The sequence below is a fragment of the Bos indicus genome, chromosome 7 (genome assembly GCF_029378745.1).
Source record: "Bos indicus isolate NIAB-ARS_2022 breed Sahiwal x Tharparkar chromosome 7, NIAB-ARS_B.indTharparkar_mat_pri_1.0, whole genome shotgun sequence".
Taxonomy (NCBI): Eukaryota; Metazoa; Chordata; class Mammalia; order Artiodactyla; family Bovidae; genus Bos; species Bos indicus.
Genome location: NC_091766.1, coordinates 109436556 through 109455394, shown reverse-complemented (window position 1 = coordinate 109455394; position 18839 = coordinate 109436556). Strand labels below are relative to the sequence as shown.

Sequence of the window (18839 nt, the reverse complement as noted above, 5' to 3'; positions counted from 1 at the left end):
TTTTGGCTAGTTCCTTGGTCTGGCTTATATTTCTGAAGATCTATAGGACCCTTCCTATGTAGTCGGTACTAACGCCAGGGTTTTAATCTATTGCCTGTCGCTTCCAAGGTGATTCCCTGTGTTTTAGCTTCTTCTGTTTGCTGGTCTCTTCAGTGTCTGATTTCCTCCCTGACACAAAGGGGGCAGTGGAGGACACTTTTTTTTTTTAGGCTCACTTGTTCAGTTGTGCTGTGGGGAGGGAGGGACGCTGCAAACAAATAACACGCCACACTGGGCCAGCCCCTGCTCACGGCGCGTGTAGCCTCCCTGCCCACAGCTCAGGCTCTAGGTTGCTCCGCCAGGAACCATCTGAGGCCAGCCCTGGGCTGCATGCACCTCCCAGGTCTAAGCCACTCAGGTTCAGGCACTTGGGTAGTCCTCAGAGGTGCAGACTCGGTTGGGCCTGCGTTTTGTGCCCTTCCCAGGTCCGAGCAGCTCAGGTGATGAGGTGTTTGGCGAGCGAGGTCGCTGCGATGACTTATGGCGTCCCAGCCACTCGGTTTTCTGGGTGTACAACCAGCACACCTTCTCAGGGGATGTTGACCATCCAGACCCCCAAGAAGTCTTAGTTAGCAAAGAAGCCTGCTTACGGTTTTGTAGATAATGTCTCTCTGGGGCTGCGATTGCCCCCCTCCGGCTCTGGCTGCCTGTCACCGGAGGGGGATGGTCTGCAGCCGCTATCTCTGTTCAGGCCTTTGTTCTGTGTGCATGGTCCTGGCGGTGTCTTAGGTTAGGGCTGGCTTTTCGCGTGGTAGTTATCTCACAGTCTGGTTTGCTAGCCCAAGTTAGTTCGCTCAGATAGTGCTCTGGGCATTCAGGCCAGATCCTTACTCTAAGCGATGCAGCCCGCGCCTCCTTGCCCAGCCCCCACTTACTAGTGGCCGGTGCAGGCGTCTGCGCTGCTTCTCCGCTGGGGGAGTTACCATTGGGCTCGTAATCTGTGGGTTTTACTTGTTTATTTATTTTTCCTCCCTGTCATGTTGCCCTCTGTGCTTCCAAGGCTCGGCACAGACTCAGCAGTGACAGTGTTTCCTGGTGTTTGGAAACTTCTCTCTTTTTAAGACTCCCTTCCCGGGGGGAGCTCCATCCCTCCCTCTTTTGTCTCTTTTTTTGTCTTTTATATTTTTTCCTACCTCCTTTCAAAGACAGTGGGCTGCTTTTCTGGGTGCCTGATGTCCTCTGCCGGCATTCAGAAGTTGTTTTGTGGAATTTACTCAACGTTTAAATGTTCTTTTGATGATTTTGTAGGGGAGAAAGTGGTCTCCCCATCCTATTCCCCCACCATCTTAGCTCCTCCTCACCAATTTTGATTTTTTAACAAACTTCAGTTTATAAGTTTTGCTGCTTTTATTCTATTTTTGTCAAAGGCATTTTCCCTTATTGAAAATTTTGCGATCAACAGCATTGATTGAAAATAGTATGTTTCTGGTAAAGCATTTTTTCTTAAAACCATAGGTGACCGACACTGATGAATCTCTTTTCAATTTGTATTTTGGTGAAACTGCCCTAGGTTAGCTACAGTTTTCCAGACTTAAAAGGGAACAGGAGAAACAAAACGTATGACTGTGAGGTATATTCCTGGGTGAAGTTTTGTGAAGTCTGAGACTATCCCCTCCTTCACTTGACCTTATTGTGAAGCAGGGGCCATGAGAACTCTGGGGAAGGACTCAGTCTTCGTTCATCTTGGCGAGCATCTAGACCTTTCCCTTCAGTCATCATAGATAAAAAAAAGTTACTGAACTCATATCTATTGACTTTGAAATAATAGTATTGCTGTGATTCAGTTCAGTTCAGCCTTTTGAATCCAGACATTTTGTATAGAGTATTTCCCTTAAATTTCATAATAGTCTCTGAAAAGTAAGTTTTGCTACATTTACTTTATAGATGAGTAAATTAAGATTTAGCTGAGGTATGACTATTGCCCTATGCCATATATCTAGTTAGTGATAGAGCTAAGATTCCATCTCTAATTTTTCTACCATAAATTTCATGCTTATAAATATTGTTTAGATGTATTGGTTAGGCTTTAGTCCTCCTGCATGTAACAGTGACCTGACTACAATTGCGTTACCAAATAGGGCTCTATTTATCACACATAACAAGTACAGCACTGCTGAGACAAATGCTTCAGTGATCCTCAGGAGCCAAGCCTCTCCTAGCTCCCTTTTATTCCGTCCTTAGAGAATGACTTTTATCCTCCTTGTTGCAAGACGGCTGCTCTACCTTCTGCTGTCAGGTGTGAATTCCCAGGAAAAGGATGAGCAAAGGAGAAGGGAGAACCTGTTATCTGAATTTAAAACCAGTATTAGCTTCTATGGAAGGCTTTTATAATATGCTTCCTCTTATATCTCGCTGACCAAACCTATACTTAACGCCATTCCAAAGGAGTCTGGGGAGTCATTTGTTAAAAATTAGATGTATTTGATATAATTTATATATAACAAAATTAAAACAATTTATGTATACAGATCTATGGCTTTTGACAGATGCATACACCTGTGTAATCACTACCCCAATCAAGATATAAAGGATTTCCATCTTGTTGAAGCAATATTAACTGATCACTTTGCCATTTTGAACAAAACTGAGGTTTAGTTCTGAAAGGAAGGAGACAAATGAAACTAGGTGTGCAATAGGCAGCATTGTAATACTAAGGTTAAATATTAAAGTATTTAAATAATGGCTTAGAAAAGCAAAATTGAAAAAAAAGAAAGGAAAAACACAAGGGTGGGATAAGACTTAAATTATTAGTTAACCTAGCTTAAAATATGAACTGGGGCAGATTTCCCAGATCTGTTTGACTCAATTTTTGAAATATTTTTAAAGTATTTAAAAAAAAATCTTCAATGTGTCAAAAATTGTGGTTTGGATTAAGGAGGTAAATTGTGAAAAATTTTGAGATCTGTAAAGCATCATTCAAATGCAAAGAATTATCTTTTTCCCACAGTTAGAGGTGTTTCCTTTTGAAAATCATGATGAACTTACCTTGCTGACCTGAAGTACCACAGTTGTAAATTCAAATATAATTTTAAAATATTTTGACTATTTAAACTGATTCATTGTTGTTGTACAGTTGCTAAGTCATGTCTGACTCTCTGCAGCCCCGTGAACTTGCAGAACTCCAGGCTTCCCATCCTTCACTATTTCCCAGAGTTTGTTCAAACCCATGTCCATCGAGTCAGGGACGCCATCCAACCATCTCATCCTCTGCCATCCCCTTCTCCTCCTGCCTTCAGCCTTTCCCAGCATCAAGGTCTTTTCCAGTGAGTCAACTTTTCACATCAGGTGGCCAAAGCATTGGAGCTTCAGCTTCAGCATCAGTCCTTCCAATGAATATTCAAAGTTATAGTGAAGTAATGCTCAAAATTCTCTAAGCCAGGCTTCAGCAATATGTGAACCATGAACTTCCAGATGTTCAAGCTGGTTTTAGAAAAGGCAGAGGAACCAGAGATCAAACTGCCAACATCTGCTGGATCATGGAAAAAGCAAGAGAGTTCCAGAAAAACATCTATTTCTGCTTTATTGACTATGCCAAAGCCTTTGACTGTGTGGATCACAATAAACTGTGGAAAATTCTGGAAATACGAGACCACCTGACCTGCCTCTTGAGAAACCTATATGCAGGTCAGGAAGCAACAGTTAGAACTGGATATGGAACAACAGACTGGTTCCAAATAGGAAAAGGAGTACATCAAGGTGGTATATTGTCACCTTGCTTATTTAACTTATATGCAGAGTACATCATGAGAAATGCTGGGCTGGAAGAAACACAAGCTGGAATCAAGATTGCTGGGAGAAATATCAATAACCTCAGATATGCAGATGACACCACCCTTATGGCAGAAAGTGAAGAGGAACTAAAAAGCCTCTTGATGAAAGTGAAAGAGGAGAGTGAAAAAGTTGGCTTAAAGCTCAACATTCAGAAAACGAAGATCATGGCATCTGGTCCCATCACGTCATGGGAAACAGATGGGGAAACAGTGGAAACAGTGTCAGACTTTATTTTGGGGGGCTTCAAAATCACTGCAGATGGTGACTGCAGCCATAAAATTAAAAGACACTTACTCCTTGGAAGGAAAGTTATGACCAACCTAGATAGCATATTCAAAAGCAGAGACATTACTTTGCCAACAAAGGTCCGTCTAGTCAAGGCTATGGTTTTTCCTGTGGTCATGTATGGATGTGAGAGTTGGACTGTGAAGAAAGCTGAGCACTGAAGAATTGATGCTTTTGGACTGTGGTGTTGGAGAAGACTCTTGAGAGTCCCTTGGACTGCAAGGAGATCCAACCAGTCCATTCTGAAGGAGATCAGCCCTGGGATTTCTTTGGAATGACTGATGCTAAAGCTGAAACTCCAGTACTTTGGCCACCTCATGCGAAGAGTTGACTCATTGGAAAAGACTCTGATGCTGGGAGGGATTCGGGGCAGGAGGAGAAGGGGACAACAGGGGATGATATGGCTGGATGGCATCACCGACTCGATGGACATGAGTTTGAGTAAAGTCCGGGTGTTGGTGATGGGCAGGGAGGTCTGGCGTGCTGCAATCCATGGGGTCACAGACAGTCGGACACGACTGAGCAACTGAACTGAACTGAACTGAATTTCCTTTAGGATTGACTGGTTGGATCTCCTTGCTGTCCAAGGGACTCTTAAGATTCTTCTCTAACACCACAGTTCAAAAGCATCAATTTTTCTGCCCTCTGCCTTCTTTACGGTCCTGTTCTTACATCTGTACATGACTACTGGAAAAACCATAGCTTTAACTCCGTGGATCTTTGCCAGCAAAGTGATGTCTTTGCTTTTTAATACACTGTCTTGGTTTGTTATAGTTGTTCTTCCAGAAGCAAGCGTCTTTTAATTTCATGGCTGCAGTCACCATCTGCAGTGATTTTGGGGCCCAAGAAAATAAAGTCTGACATTCTTTCCCCTTCTATATGCCATTAAGTGATGGGACTGGAGGCCATTGATCTTCATTTTTTGAATGGTGAGTTTTAAGCCAGCTTTTTCACTCTCTTCTTTCACCTGCATCAAGAGGCCCTTTATGTCCTCTTTGCTTTCTGCCATTAGAGTGGTATCATCTACATACCTGAGGTTATTGATATTTCTCTTGCAATCTTGATTCTAGCTGTGAGTTATCCAGCCCAGCACTTTGCATGATGTACTCTGCATAGAAGTTAAACAGGCAGGGTGACAACATACAGCCTTGATGTGCTCCTTTCTCTATTTTGAACCAGTCCATTGTTCCATGTCCAGTTCTAACTATTGTTTCTTGTTCTGCATTCACATTTCTCATAAGACAGGTGAGGTGGTATGGTATTCTCATAACTTTAAGCATTTTGCATAGTTTGTTGTGATCCACACAGTCAGACTCTTTAGTGTATTCAATAAAGTGGAAGTAGTTTTTTAATTCCCTTGCTATTTCTCTGATATAATGGATGTTGGCAATTTGCTCTCTGATTCCTCTACCTTTTCTAAATCCAGCTTGTGCATCTGGAAGTTCTTGGTTCTTATACTGTTAAATCCTGGCTTGAAGGATTTTGAGGATTACCCTGCTAGCGTGTGAGATGAATGCAGTTGTGCAGTAGTTTGAGCATTCTTTGGCGTCGCCTTTCTTTGGGATTGGAATGAAAACTGACCTTTTCCAGTCCTGTGGCCACTGCTGAGCTTTCCAAAATTGCTGGCAGGTTGAGTGCAGCACTTTCACAGCATCATCTTTTAGGATCTGAAATAGCTCAATTGGAAATCCATCACTTCCACTAGCTTTGTTCGTAGTGATGCTTCCTAAGGCCCACTTGACCTCACATGCCAGGGTGTCTGACTCTAGGTGAGTGACCACATTCATTGTAGTTTTTCAGGTCATTAAGGCCTTTTTTTTTTTTTTGTATTGTTCTTTTGTGTATTCTCTGGAGAAGGAAATGGCAAACCACTCCAGTATTCTTGCCTGGAAAATCCCATGGACAGAGGAGCCTGGTGGGCTAAGGTCCATGTAGTCACAAAGAGTTGGGCACGACTGAGTGATTAACACTTTAACACTTTTCTGTATTCTTGTCCCCTCTTCTTAATCTCTTCTGCTTCTGTTAGGTCTTTGTCATTTTCTTCCTTTATTGTATTCATTTTTACATGAAATGTTCCCTTGGTGTGTACAATTTCCTTGAAGAGATCGCTAGTCTTTCCCATTCTATTGTTCCCCTCTATTCCCTTGCACTGTTTACTTAAGACTTTAGGTCTCCTTGCTGTTCTTTGGAACTCAACATTCAGTTGGGTGTATCATTCCCTTTCACTTCTGTTCTTTTCTCAGCTGTTTGTAAGGCCTCCTCTGACAGCCACTTTTCCTTCTTTTATTTCTTTCTCTTTGGGATGGTTTTGGTCACCACCGCCTATGCAGTGTTACCAACCTCCGTTCATAGTTCTTCAGACACTGTGTACCAGATCTAATCCCTTGAGTCTATTTTTCACCTGTGCTGTGTAATCATAAGGGATTTGACTTAGGTCATGCCACTAGGTCGAGTGGTTTTCCCCTAGTTTCTTAATTGAAGCCTGCATTTTGCAATAAGGAGTTCATGATCTGAGCCGCAGTCAGCTCCCTGTCTTGTTTTTACTGACTGTATAGAGCTTCTCCATCTTCAGCTGCAAAGAATATAATCAATCTGATTTTGCTATGGACCATCTGGTGATGTCCATGTGTAGAGTCCTCTCTTGTGTTGTTGGAAGAGGGTGTTTGCTATGTTCTTTTGGCAAAACTCTGTTAACCTTTGCCCTGTTTCATTTGTACTCCAAGGCCAAACTTGCCTGTTACTCTAGGTATTTCTTGACTTCCTACTTTACATTCAATCCCCTGTGATGAAAAGGACCTTTTTTTGGTGATAGTTCTAGAAGGTCTTACAGGTCTTCATAAAACCAGTCAATCTCAGCTTCTTTGGCAATAGTGGTTGGGGCATAGTCTTGGATTACTGTAGGGGCTTCCCTGGTGGCTCAAATTGTAAAGAATATGCCTGAAATGCAGGAGACCTGGGCTCAATCCCTGGGTCAGAAAGATCCCTTGGAGAAGGACAAACTGAGTTCATTCTATTGTTTTTGAGACTGTACCAAAGTACTGCATTTTGGACTCTTTTGTTGACCATGTGGGATGATTTAACTGATTAATGGCCTATGAATCAAGGCAGTATGTAGCTCTAGGCAGAGATAATTTTATATTTACATCATAATCAGCTCTTTGAAATTTGAATAACAATAACACTAAATGTATAATTTCCTGAAACTGTTAGAATATATGTACACTTATGGTTAATGAATTCTTATGATTTCCCAGTTGTATGTGTGTGTGTGTGTGTGTGCGCACACACGCACTTACTCAGTCGTGTCCGACTCTTTGTGGCCCCATGAATTATAGCCCGCCAAGTTTCTCTGTCCATGGGATTCTCCAGGCAAAAATACCAGAGTGGGTGCTCCAGGGGATCTTCCTAACCCAGGGATTGAACCCAGGTCTCCCACATTGCAGGCGGATTCTTTACCATCTGAGTCACCAGGGAAGCCCTCCTAGTTGTATAATTATTTCAAATCTTGACAGTCTTCCATTTAATGTGAAATACAAATTTATTTTGAGAAATTGCACCTTTTATAAAAAATACTGAGCTTTCAGAGTAGTTAGAAAGACCATTTTTTAATTCTCTCTTTTGAGAATAAAACTCTCTCTTGAAATTCACCTGTTGGAATCAGCTGTAAAAAGGTTAAAAATCAAAACGTACTGTGAGATCTTGGGGACACTCTGAAACCGGTGCCTTCAATTGCTTGCTATGCAGGATCTATAAAGTGATCATTTGTAATAGTTTTTACTCTCAGTTTTGTCAGAGCACTACTGTGAACTCAGCATCTGTCCCAATGTGGCCCTTTTCTGTAAGCATTTACCAATGGCAAAGAGCAGTAGTCTTTATTGAAAATAAATGTATCTAGTCGTCCACAGCAGTCACTTCTCCCGGCCTATTACCTTTTTCATTAAAGGATTATTTCGTATTATTTTAAACTAAAGTCTTTGTTTTGTTCATAAAATTTCCAGGTTGGATTTAGCCTTGGCTTTGTTGGTTCTTGGGGAGGCTGCCAGATTAAACATGGCTTGTTTGAAAGCGTTCATGGACCTAATGAGAGATTTTCTGTTAAGCATTATGTCTGTTCAAAATCAGGTAAGAGTATACTGTTAATGAAGGTGCACAAAAAGACCTAAATTGAAACAAATTTTACTTCTGATCCTATTTTAATTGTACATTATATTAGGACTTATAATGATCATGAAAGAAAGTGAAAATGTTAGTTCCTTAGCCATGTTTGACCCTTTGGGACCCATAGACTGTGGCCCGCCAGGCTCCTCTGTCCATAGGATTCTCCAGGCAAGAACACTGGAGTGGGTAGCCATTCCTTTCTCCAGGGATCTTTCCAACCTGGCATCAGATGCAGGTCTCCTGCATTGCAGGCAGATTTTTTACTGTCTGAGCCACCAGGGAAGCACCTATAATGAGCCTGATTTTGTAATAATAATTTTAGTTCAATGTGAAATTAAAGCATGTTTTCTATACATCCCAGTATAAATATATAGATAGAGACACAGAGATAGTATATTATAGTCACATGCACACTTGCATGCACACAGGAGGAACTTTAAATTTTATTAGCAAACATGGGATCAGATAGTCATGGTTTAGTTTCCTAGTTATAAAAATTGGTCATTACATATTATTAAGATTTATTAATACATTTTAGTGAGGATGAGGTAACTGTTTCTCTGTTGTTGAACTTTGAGCTTATTTCTAATTCAGTTAATTGCATTATTCACAGTTCAGTTCAGTTGCTTGGTCGTGTCCAACTCTTTGCGACCCCGTGGACTGCAGCATGCCAGGCTTTCCTGTCCATCACCAACAACAATTCACAGTTATTTACAAATAATATTGAACTGATGTTCTCATACAAAAGAAATCTTTACGTGCATTTATGAATATTTCTTTAGAATAGATTTGTTACCAAATGATAGACTCTATACTTTCTTTTAATACTCTTACAACAGCTGCTCAAATTCCTCTCCAGAAGATATAACTTTCTTGCTTTCCTATGAAAAAATATATAAAAGTGTACATACAAATTGAGCTATATACAAAACAGATTCTTTTACAATACGAAATGGAGAATAGTATCTCATTGGATTAATTGACAATCCATTGAAATTGGATTGTTGTACGAAATTGAAATGTTGTACTTTATATACTTTTTAGTAATTTCTTAGTTTTTGAACCTTGTCTCATGCAATCTACCCATGGAATACTTGCTTTTAAAAAAGAGCACATTTTAGAAATATTAGTTGATTATGGTCTTTTAACAACTCAATAAAAACTGAAGATATTTCTTATAAGTATCATATGTAGTTCTCATTATGACAGAACATACTTTGATTCTCTAATAGCTATTTTCTCATTTTAGGATAAAAGCTGCGAGGTAGATGATTTTTCCTGGGCCCAGAGTGTAGTCACCATATACATAAAAATTCTTGCAGAAATCTGCTTATATGCGACCAATTCTGTTTTGAGAAAGACTGCTTTAATTGGTTTCTGTGACTGTAAAAGTTCACAGAAAGATATTTTACTTGTGGACAAATCACAAGAAGAGCCAGAATTGAGGGAAACAAGTATTTCAGGTCTTTTGGAATATTTCTCTTCAGAAACATCAGATTGTTGTAAGTAAATTGTTTTTCAACTTGAGAAATATTTTTAAGATATCTCTATATATATAATAATAAGCTTTTTTATGTACAAAAAGTTAACATTTTGAAGTGGGAAGGTAATTTCAAATTCACTAGAACTTTCTACAAATTTAGGAAGTCTATTTTATAAGGTGGAAACTTTTGGTCAATAATTTTAAAACAGCTGAAATGTACCCTAGAGTCTGTTGATTTATGGTTCAAGTTATATTCCTTGGAAACAGGAGATGACCTTAGGAAAACTTGTAAAATGTGTGTAAAGTTTTTTACTCTTGTTCCATTAGGCCTTCTCATCCATCTTCTCCATTTGCATTTACTGTTTCTCTTGTTCTTCCCAGACCCCAGAGCGTTTCTCTTTAATCACTCAGATATTATAGTACACTCTTCACATCTCGCATTTTATGCTTAAAATGTACCTGATTTGTGTCTCAAGACAGTTTATTTTTCTACTATTGCCTATGCATATTATTAGAATAAGATACTTCTGTTTTTAAAGGGCATGTCAGGGACAATATAATTCAAAAGTGTCCTTTCAGGTTAGCTACAACTCTTCTTTAAGAATATCATGTGGTCTACAGTCTACATGTTATTATAGTCTTTTAGATATATGTCTCTCACTTCCACTAAGTTTTCAGATAATCGAGATTGGAGAATCGTGTCTGAATTATATTCGTATTAACCCAGTATTTACCATGGTATTTAGCACATAGTAGGTGGGCAATCAGAGAAGGCGATGGCACCCCACTCCAGTACTCTTGCCTGGAAAATCCCATGAATGGAGGAGCCTGGTGGGCTGCAGTCCATGGGGTCGTTAAGAGTCGGACACGACTAAGCGACTTCACTTTCACTTTTCACTTTCATGCATTGGAGAAGGAAATGGCAACCCACTCCAGTGTTCCTGCCTGGAGAATCCCAGGGATGGGGGAGCCTGGTGGGCTGCCATCTATGGGGTCGCACAGAGTCGGACACGACTGAAGCGACGCAGCAGCAGCAGCAGCAGCAGGTGGGCAATAATGATAGTGAGTTTATTATGTAATTAAATAAATCACTGAATTTCAAAGATAATTGCAAGATAAGGAGGCAAATTCATTGATTTTGAACATATGTGAATATAGTTTTAAACAGTAAGACCTTAGTCACAGATAGTTTCTTTCTCAAGAATTTGCTTGCTATTTTAAAAGTACTTTCAATATAGTTCTGGTTTAAACAGTAGATTGAAACTTACTTTGAAGTGTAATTTATTGACTTTTGCCCACCTTTTAAGAAGATGATGCTTATTTTTTACTAGTGCCATTTTTAAACAGATTTTTAGTTAACAGATAAATTATACTTCTCCCTTGTTTATGGTATTGATCAAGTGAACAGGTATTCACTTCTCTTGCTATTCACATTTTTTGAAATATTTAGAATGGTCAGAAGTCTTCCTATATAGCAGCAGCTCAACAAATGATTTTTAACTTGCCCCTGCATAGATTCATGTAAAACTTTGGGGCCTTCAGTTTTTTCCCAGCTGTGTAGAATTAGTTCTTTCTGTTCCCTCACTGCTCTGTTCAGTGATGGGTCCAGGAGACAGCCTTCCATGTGTGGGATCTGTGCTCCTGGAAGCTTCTTGGCCTCCCTCTGACCATGACCCCTGCTCTCTGGTAAAACCTCACAGTGATAGGGTTGCGTGTTTCTGTGGATCCTAGAAGTTTTCTTCTTTTTTAGCAATCTGATTTATTTTTCTTCACCAGATTGATGGTTTCAGTGCATTTATTTGTTCATTGTTGATCTTTCTCTGAAGCTTCTTATCATCTCCCAATGACTTTGATAGCATAGGAATAGAATATGGGTGACTTCTTGGAAGAGATTTCGCTTTTCCGTTTATTGTTTACAGCTTCATATTCCTCATCCCCCTGAGCAACACACCCCAAATCTTCCTAGCTCAAATATTGGTCATGTCCCCTATAATCGTTTCTCTACCGAGAGCAGACCTATTGAGATTTTTTTTGGCAGTGATTTGTGCTTTTTTTTCTTCTAAGCAGTGCTTATAGAGAACGATCCATGAGCTTGGACTTGCAGAGGTCTAGTCATCCTTGGTCATTGCTTTCTCTTCTTTATAAATCTGAATAACCACGCTTGTTTCTGGTTGGTATGAACTCAAACCAGTGGAAAAGTATGACATCCCAGAAATAGCAGGTTTGGTCCTGTGTGCCTCGGTGACATCGCTGCCTGCATACTTGTACTGTAACGGATAGTCTCCTGAAGGTGTATATCTTAATTGCATCCTGAACAACTGCTGTAGGGATTTCTGAATTTCATTGTTGGAATAATGTACAGTGTGGGTCTATCCATCCGTAGGGTTATGGATCAAAGAGCCTTCTCTACAGATCACACGGAGTCAGCATTTATTCTTAAACGGCGATAAAATAGAGAGAGAGAAGGCAGTTTCTAACAGACTGAGGTCTGAAGGAGATGCCCTGAGGCCATGGGTGACTCTTCTGCTTTCGTTGGTGTTTTTCTTACGCTTATACTTGAACTTAGCATTGAAATAATTAAACAGCATTTTATCAATATTTTCTCAACCCAAGTGGGAGAACAGATGTTTCAAGCTGTGGAAAGCCTTTAAAGATTCTATCAGCAGTAAAGAGGAGCGACATACCAAAGTTGCTTCCTCTGCAGTCGAAAGTCAATACATTTTCTTTGGCATCAAAGTTGTACAAGCCATAAATAATACTGTGGTGTTTGCCTTCTTAACGGTTCTGAGTATTTTGAAATCATCAATACTTCAAGCATCTTTGTGATTTCTTGTGGGGAGTGTTTAAGGTATGTTGATGATGATTGTTTTGCTACAGATGTCTCAAGAGTGTCAGAAAATCCTGTGATTTTCTTCATCTCTATCAGAACCAGAGAATGTACTTCTACTGGACATAAGGTTTAGGTCTCTTCCTTGTGCTCGCACTGAATTTCTGGGCTTCCTGCGTCAGTCAGCATGGTGAAAAGTCATTGCTGTACATGGCTGTTCGTGTGCATAGTCAAATATATCACCAGGGGATAGGGCTTACTATTGTTGTTGATGTGTTTCATTATAACTTGATTCTTTGTAGCATCGCTGATTGATTTTCCCACAGAGGGAAAATGATTCTGTCTGGGTTGTCCTGGTTGCATGATCATCGATAACGATCACCACTTCTATCAGATCACTTAAAATGGATGCCTCCGGAAGGAATGTCATCTGTGCAGACCTTGTCAGCATGATTGCTGGAGAGGATAGGACTGTCTTTTTGGAAAGTGACACAGAGAACAAGGAGTGCTTCTTTGTTTAATTGAAAATGACTTGATTTTTCTCATAATTTTCCCTTCGAGTAAGTATATTTTTTGTTTAGAGAAAAAAAATCAATTCTGGAGTCATACAGAATTGCATTTTAATTCTGTCACTTGTATCTCAAAATTCTAGGTCAAATTATCTAATCTTTTGATTGGATTTATTGGCTCCATAATTAAGATAAAAATACTATTCTTATCATGAGGCTTTTTGTAAGAAAAAAACTATGGAAACATACATACTTGGCATAGTAACTCACGGATAGCAAAGGTCCAATGGATATTAATAGGTTTTCAGTTGCTGGTGTAGTTAATGATGTTGGGAAGTCAGTGAGGAAGGGTTTTTTCCTAATGCTTACTCCTTTGTACACTTTCTATCTGGGAATTCTATTTTATTTACTTAAAATATACAAATGACACTGGAAAACATTTAGGAATATTATCAATGGCCCTCTTATGAATGAATCAGGCAGTATTCTTATGGGCCATTTTTGTGTAAAGCCCTTAATATAAAGAGACTCTTCAAATCATGGTTTGGTGAGGACAATGTTATAGGAAACTAATAACTTCCACTAAGGTAACTTCCTGTCGATCTTACCTGGTGCAGGTGCAGAACCTGAAACATTTAGAGGAATGGATGTCTACTTAGCATGTGCCTTTTTTATTCTAGGGTTTTATGTCAGACACACTTATCATAGAGTCAGATATCTATTAATTCTAGACTGAGGTCTCTGGCCAGTGACAGAAGTGCTGAGCTTTCACGATTTGGGTTGAATAGAAATTTCTATGTATGATTGTAAATACCACCTCTGAATTTAACATCTGGTTGAAACTCCAAGTGTCTGACTTGTAGGATTCCCTTCATGGAGGACCATCCTCTACACCTTCTGCTATGGACTGAACTGTGCCCCTCAAGCCTCAAAATTCATATGCTGAAATCATAACCCACAACGTGAGTGTATTTAGAGATAGGGCCTACAAGGGGGTAACTAAATAAGGTCATGCTGCTGCGGCCCTGATGTGACAGAACCAGTGTCCTTATAAGAAAGACACCAGAGAGCTCACTCTCCACTGGGTCGGACACAGTGAGAAAGCAAGCCGTCCCAAAGCCAGGAAGAAGGCCCTCACCGTATACACAGTCAGATGGCACCTTGATCTCAGACATCTCAGCCTTCAACACCATGAGAAAATAAACTTCTATTGTTTAGGACCTCCAGTCTACGGCACTTCGTTATGGCAGCCCAAGCAGACTAATGCACTTCCCCGTGGTGTTCAGCTGTTGGCAAGTTTGAAGGTCATTATTGGAACAAGGGTTTTGCAGCATCTACCTACAAAAGACAGTTTTGAACTGGAAAACTATGAGGGAAGTTGAAAAATGTTAATTTATTTAAACACACAGAAGTTTTGCCTATTGAAATTATGACTTTGAAAAACACTTTGTCCTGGTGGGTAACAGAGTAATAATCATAATGGACATTTACGAAGCTCTTACTACGTGTCAGACATTGTTCTGGGCATGCAGCATGCATCACCTAACATATTAATCATTATAAGGAGACTGGATTGTAGATATTCATAGTATCCCCTTTCGATAGATAAGAAAACCGACGCACTAAGTGTTCATTTTTCCAAGGAAATTTAGTGAGTAAACGGCACAGGTGAGACTTCACCTAGGCACTCTGTCTTCAGGACCTGCACTAACAATGACCTCATTGTGCTGTGCTAACTATGCTATTTGACCTTTTGAGTGAAGTGGAAAAAAAGAAAAACAACCCATTTGCATGTTGAAGAATATGAAAAAGATGACTGAGAACTTCTGTCTGACAGTCCTTGTCCTACAGCAATGCTTACAAAAGCATTTTCAGACTTTCTATTGTGTGAGTCCTTATGGCCAAGATAAACTCCTGGACCTTGTTTCAGAAATTTGGATTGAAAATCCTAAAAGTAGAATCCAGGAATAATCTGTATTATTAAACCACTTCTGACACTATATTTTGAGAAAACATAGCCTATGTATTTTGCTGTAAGTTCAGTTCAGTTCAGTCGCTTAGTCATGTCCAACTCTTTGCGACCCCATGGACTGCAGCACGCCAGGCCTCCATGTCCATCACCAACTCCCAGAGTTTACTTAAACTCATGTCCATTGAGTTGGTGATTCCATCCAACCATCTCATCCTCTGTCATCCCCTTCTCCTCCTGCCCTCAATTTTTCCCAGCATCAGGGTCTTTTCAAATAAGTCAGCTCTTCACTCTAGGTGGCCAAAGTATTGGGGTTTCAGCTTCGACATCAGTCCTTCCAGTGAGCACCCAGGACTGATCTCCTTTAGGATGGACTGGTTGGATCTCCTTGCAGTCTAAGGGACTCTCAAGAGTCTTCTCCAACACCACAGTTCAAAAGCATCAATTCTTTGGCACTCAGCTTTCTTTATGGTCCAACTCTCACATTCATAAATGACTACTGGAAAAACAATAGCCTTGACTAGATGGACTTTGTTGATAAAGTAATGTCTTTACTTTTTAATATGCTGTCTAGGTTGGTCATAACTTTCCTTCCAAGGAGTGTCTTTTAATTTCATTACTGTGGTCACCATCTGCAGTGATTTTGGAGCCCCCCAAAATAAAGTCAGCCACTGTTTCTGTTTCCCCATCTATTTGTCATGATCTTAGTTTTCTGAATGTTGAGTTCTAAGCCAACTTTTTCACTCTCCTCTTTCACTTTCATCAAGAGGCTCTTTAGTTCTTCTTCACTTTCTGCCATAAGGGTGGTGTCATCTGCATATCTGAGGTTATTGTTATTTCTCCTGGCAATCTTAATTCCAGCTTATGCTTCTTCCAGGCCAGCATTTCTCATGATGTACTTTGCATAGAAGTTAAATAAGCAGGGTGACAATATACAGCCTTGACGTACTCCTTTTCCTATTTGGAACCAGTCTGTTGGTCTATGACAAGGTGGTAAAATGTCCTTGTCAGAGGAAAAGGCTTTTCCTACTTGTTACATGCAGCCAGCTAGTCCTTATAGCTTATGCTTTATATAAAACATTACAATGAGGGAAACCCAGCTCTGTGTTACACACTGTTTGAATATAGTGTTAGCGTATATACTATATACACCATCTTCTATGTTTCTACTTTGGTTTTTAGAGTAATAAAAGAATACCTTTTTAACAAGCCTTGATTATCTGAAATCTGTTCTATGAAAGTAAAACTTGAAGATAATCTATCTGGTGAGAGACTGGCAGCAGACCCCGGTTTAGTGTGTCTCATAGAATTACCAGACAATGAGCGACAGAATCAAGACACCACAGAGTAGCAGGCACCTCATCAGTCACGCAGCCCTCATCTGGTGCATGTCTAGACCATTCGCAACAGCGCTTGGCCATCTTCCACTCAGAAGTCAGCTGAGGTTTGAATTCCCTGTCTCCCCAAACAGGTCATTCCACTTTTGAACCCCTGGGAAGGATTCTTCCTTATGTTACAGTGAAATCTACCTTTCCATGTTTTCCAAACTTTTGCTTAAATTTTGCTTCCCAGAGGCAACCAAAAATAGTCTGTTCCATTTCTCACACGCAAGTCCTTCAGATATTTGAAGATAATTGCTTTCGTTCTCTTTCTTCACCTCCACTCTCTCATCTAATTGTATGTCTTTGCTTACTGCCAAGTTTCTATGTTAACTTTTTGTAATGAATGAAAAGGGTATTTTAAATATGGTTTATAATTAACATACATTTGCTGGAAGGTGGTAGTGTTGTTAATTTTGTCTGAATTTGTAGTAATGTATCCTAGTTTAAAGTACGAGGTGAAGACACGTAGGTCCCAAGTATTTTTCCATTCAATGTTGTCTCAGAACAGAAAAAAGTGAATATGACATTTTTGCCTTTCGTTCTTTTGTTGAGAATTATTTTCTTAAGCTGGTTCTACAGTGATGCTAGTGAATGAAGTACAGGTCACAGTTGTAACATAACCTTGTATGCTGCATTTTGATTCATTTTGACTTAGGGAAAAAACATTAGCACAGAGTAATATTTCCTTTTTAAAAAGTGAATGAAAGTTAATTGGAATCTTAGAACCAATTGAAACTTTTAATGATACTCTATTAAATCTTCAATATACCTCTTACCTTGGTGAAGGTTACCCACAAAAATACTCAGTAATACGGTTGTGTTTTTATACATGAAAAGTATTTAACTCCTTTAATAACCCAAGTACAGGTTAGCCATCAAATTCAGACAAATATAAAATTATAATTATAGTACTGGTTATATTAATATATATGTAAGGCAGTTAGACAAATCTATCTATTTGTATTTTTTACTTTATTTTATTGTGGGAAAAGCACTTAACATGATACCTACCTTCTTAGAATTTTACATATACAATGTGTTATTGTTGACTATAGGTACAGCATGGTAAACCAGTTCTCTAGAGCTTATTCACTTTGCTTGACTGAAACTTTAAGTCTCTTGATTAGTAACTCCTCATGTCTTCTTCCCCTTGTCTCCTGGAAACCACAATTTCACTCTTTGATTTAATGAATAGGACTATTTAATATGCCTCCTATAAATGAAATCATGCAATATTTTGTCTTTCTGTGACTTACCTACTTTGTTTCAAATAATGTCCCCAAGATTCATATGTGTTGTTACATATGGAAAAACTTCCTTCACTTTTAAAGCTGGATAGTATTCCACTGCAGAAATGTACCACAGTTTCCTTGTCCACTCATCTCCTGATGGACATTAAAGTTGTTCCTATCTCTCGGTTATTGTGAGCAGTGCTGTACTAAAGATAAGAGCGAAAATCTCTGTACTAAATGTAAGAACTGTGTATCCTTTCGTTTGGATATATAGTCAGAAGTGGGATTGCTGGATCACATGCTAACCCTATTTTTATCTTTTTGAGGAACATTCAAACTTTTACATAGCACCTGTTACCATGTTTCTTCAAGAAAATTAGATATCAAGGGGAAATTTCATGCAAAGATGGGCTCGATAAAGGACAGAAATAGTATGGACCTAACAGAAGCAGAAGATATTAAGAAGAGGTGGCAGGAATACACAGAACTGTACAAAAAAGGTCTTAATGACCCAGATAACCATAATGGTGTGGTCACTCTTGTAGAGCCAGACATCCTGAAATGTGAAGTCAAGTGGGCCTTAGGAAGCATCACTACAAAGCTAGTGGAGGTGATGGAATCTCAGTTGAGCTCTTTCAAATCCTGAAAGATGATGCTGCGAAAGTGCTGCACTCAATATGCCAGCAAATTTGGAAAACTCAGCAGTGGCCACAGGACTGGAAAAGGTCAGTTTTCATTCCAATCCCAAAGAAAGGCAACGCCAAAGAATGCTCAAACTACTGCACAATTGCACTCATCTCACATGATAGTAAAGTAATGCTCAAAATTCTCCATGCTAGGCTTCAACAGTACATGAACCAAGAAATTCCAGATGTTCAAGCTGGTTTTAGAAAAGGCACAAGAACCAGAGATCAAATTGACAACATCTGTTGGATCATTGAAAAGGCAAAAGAGTTCCAGAAAAACATCTACTTCTGCTTTATTGACTATGCCAAAGCCTTTGACTGTGTGGATCACAATAAACTGTGGAAAATTCTTCAAGAGATGGCAAAACCAGACCAGCTGACCTGCCTCTTGAGTAATCTGTATGCAGGTGAAGAAGCAACAGTTAGAACTGGACATGGAACAATAGACTGGTTCCAAATAGGAAAAGGAGTATGTCAAGGGTGTATATTGTCACCCTG

General features: G+C 39.5%; 1 protein-coding gene across 14 annotated transcripts in view; it reads left to right on the top strand.

Annotated features, from left to right (window-relative positions):
- Window positions 1-18839, top strand: part of TMEM232 (transmembrane protein 232) — a 263478-nt gene that overhangs the window by 76433 nt on the left and 168206 nt on the right. For all 14 annotated transcript variants that reach the window (XM_019965506.2, XM_070794118.1, XM_070794124.1 and 11 more), the window contains 2 exons: window positions 8094-8217; window positions 9503-9755. In XM_019965506.2, the coding sequence (XP_019821065.2) occupies window positions 8094-8217; window positions 9503-9755 (377 nt within the window). The remainder of the gene's footprint in view (window positions 1-8093; window positions 8218-9502; window positions 9756-18839) is intronic.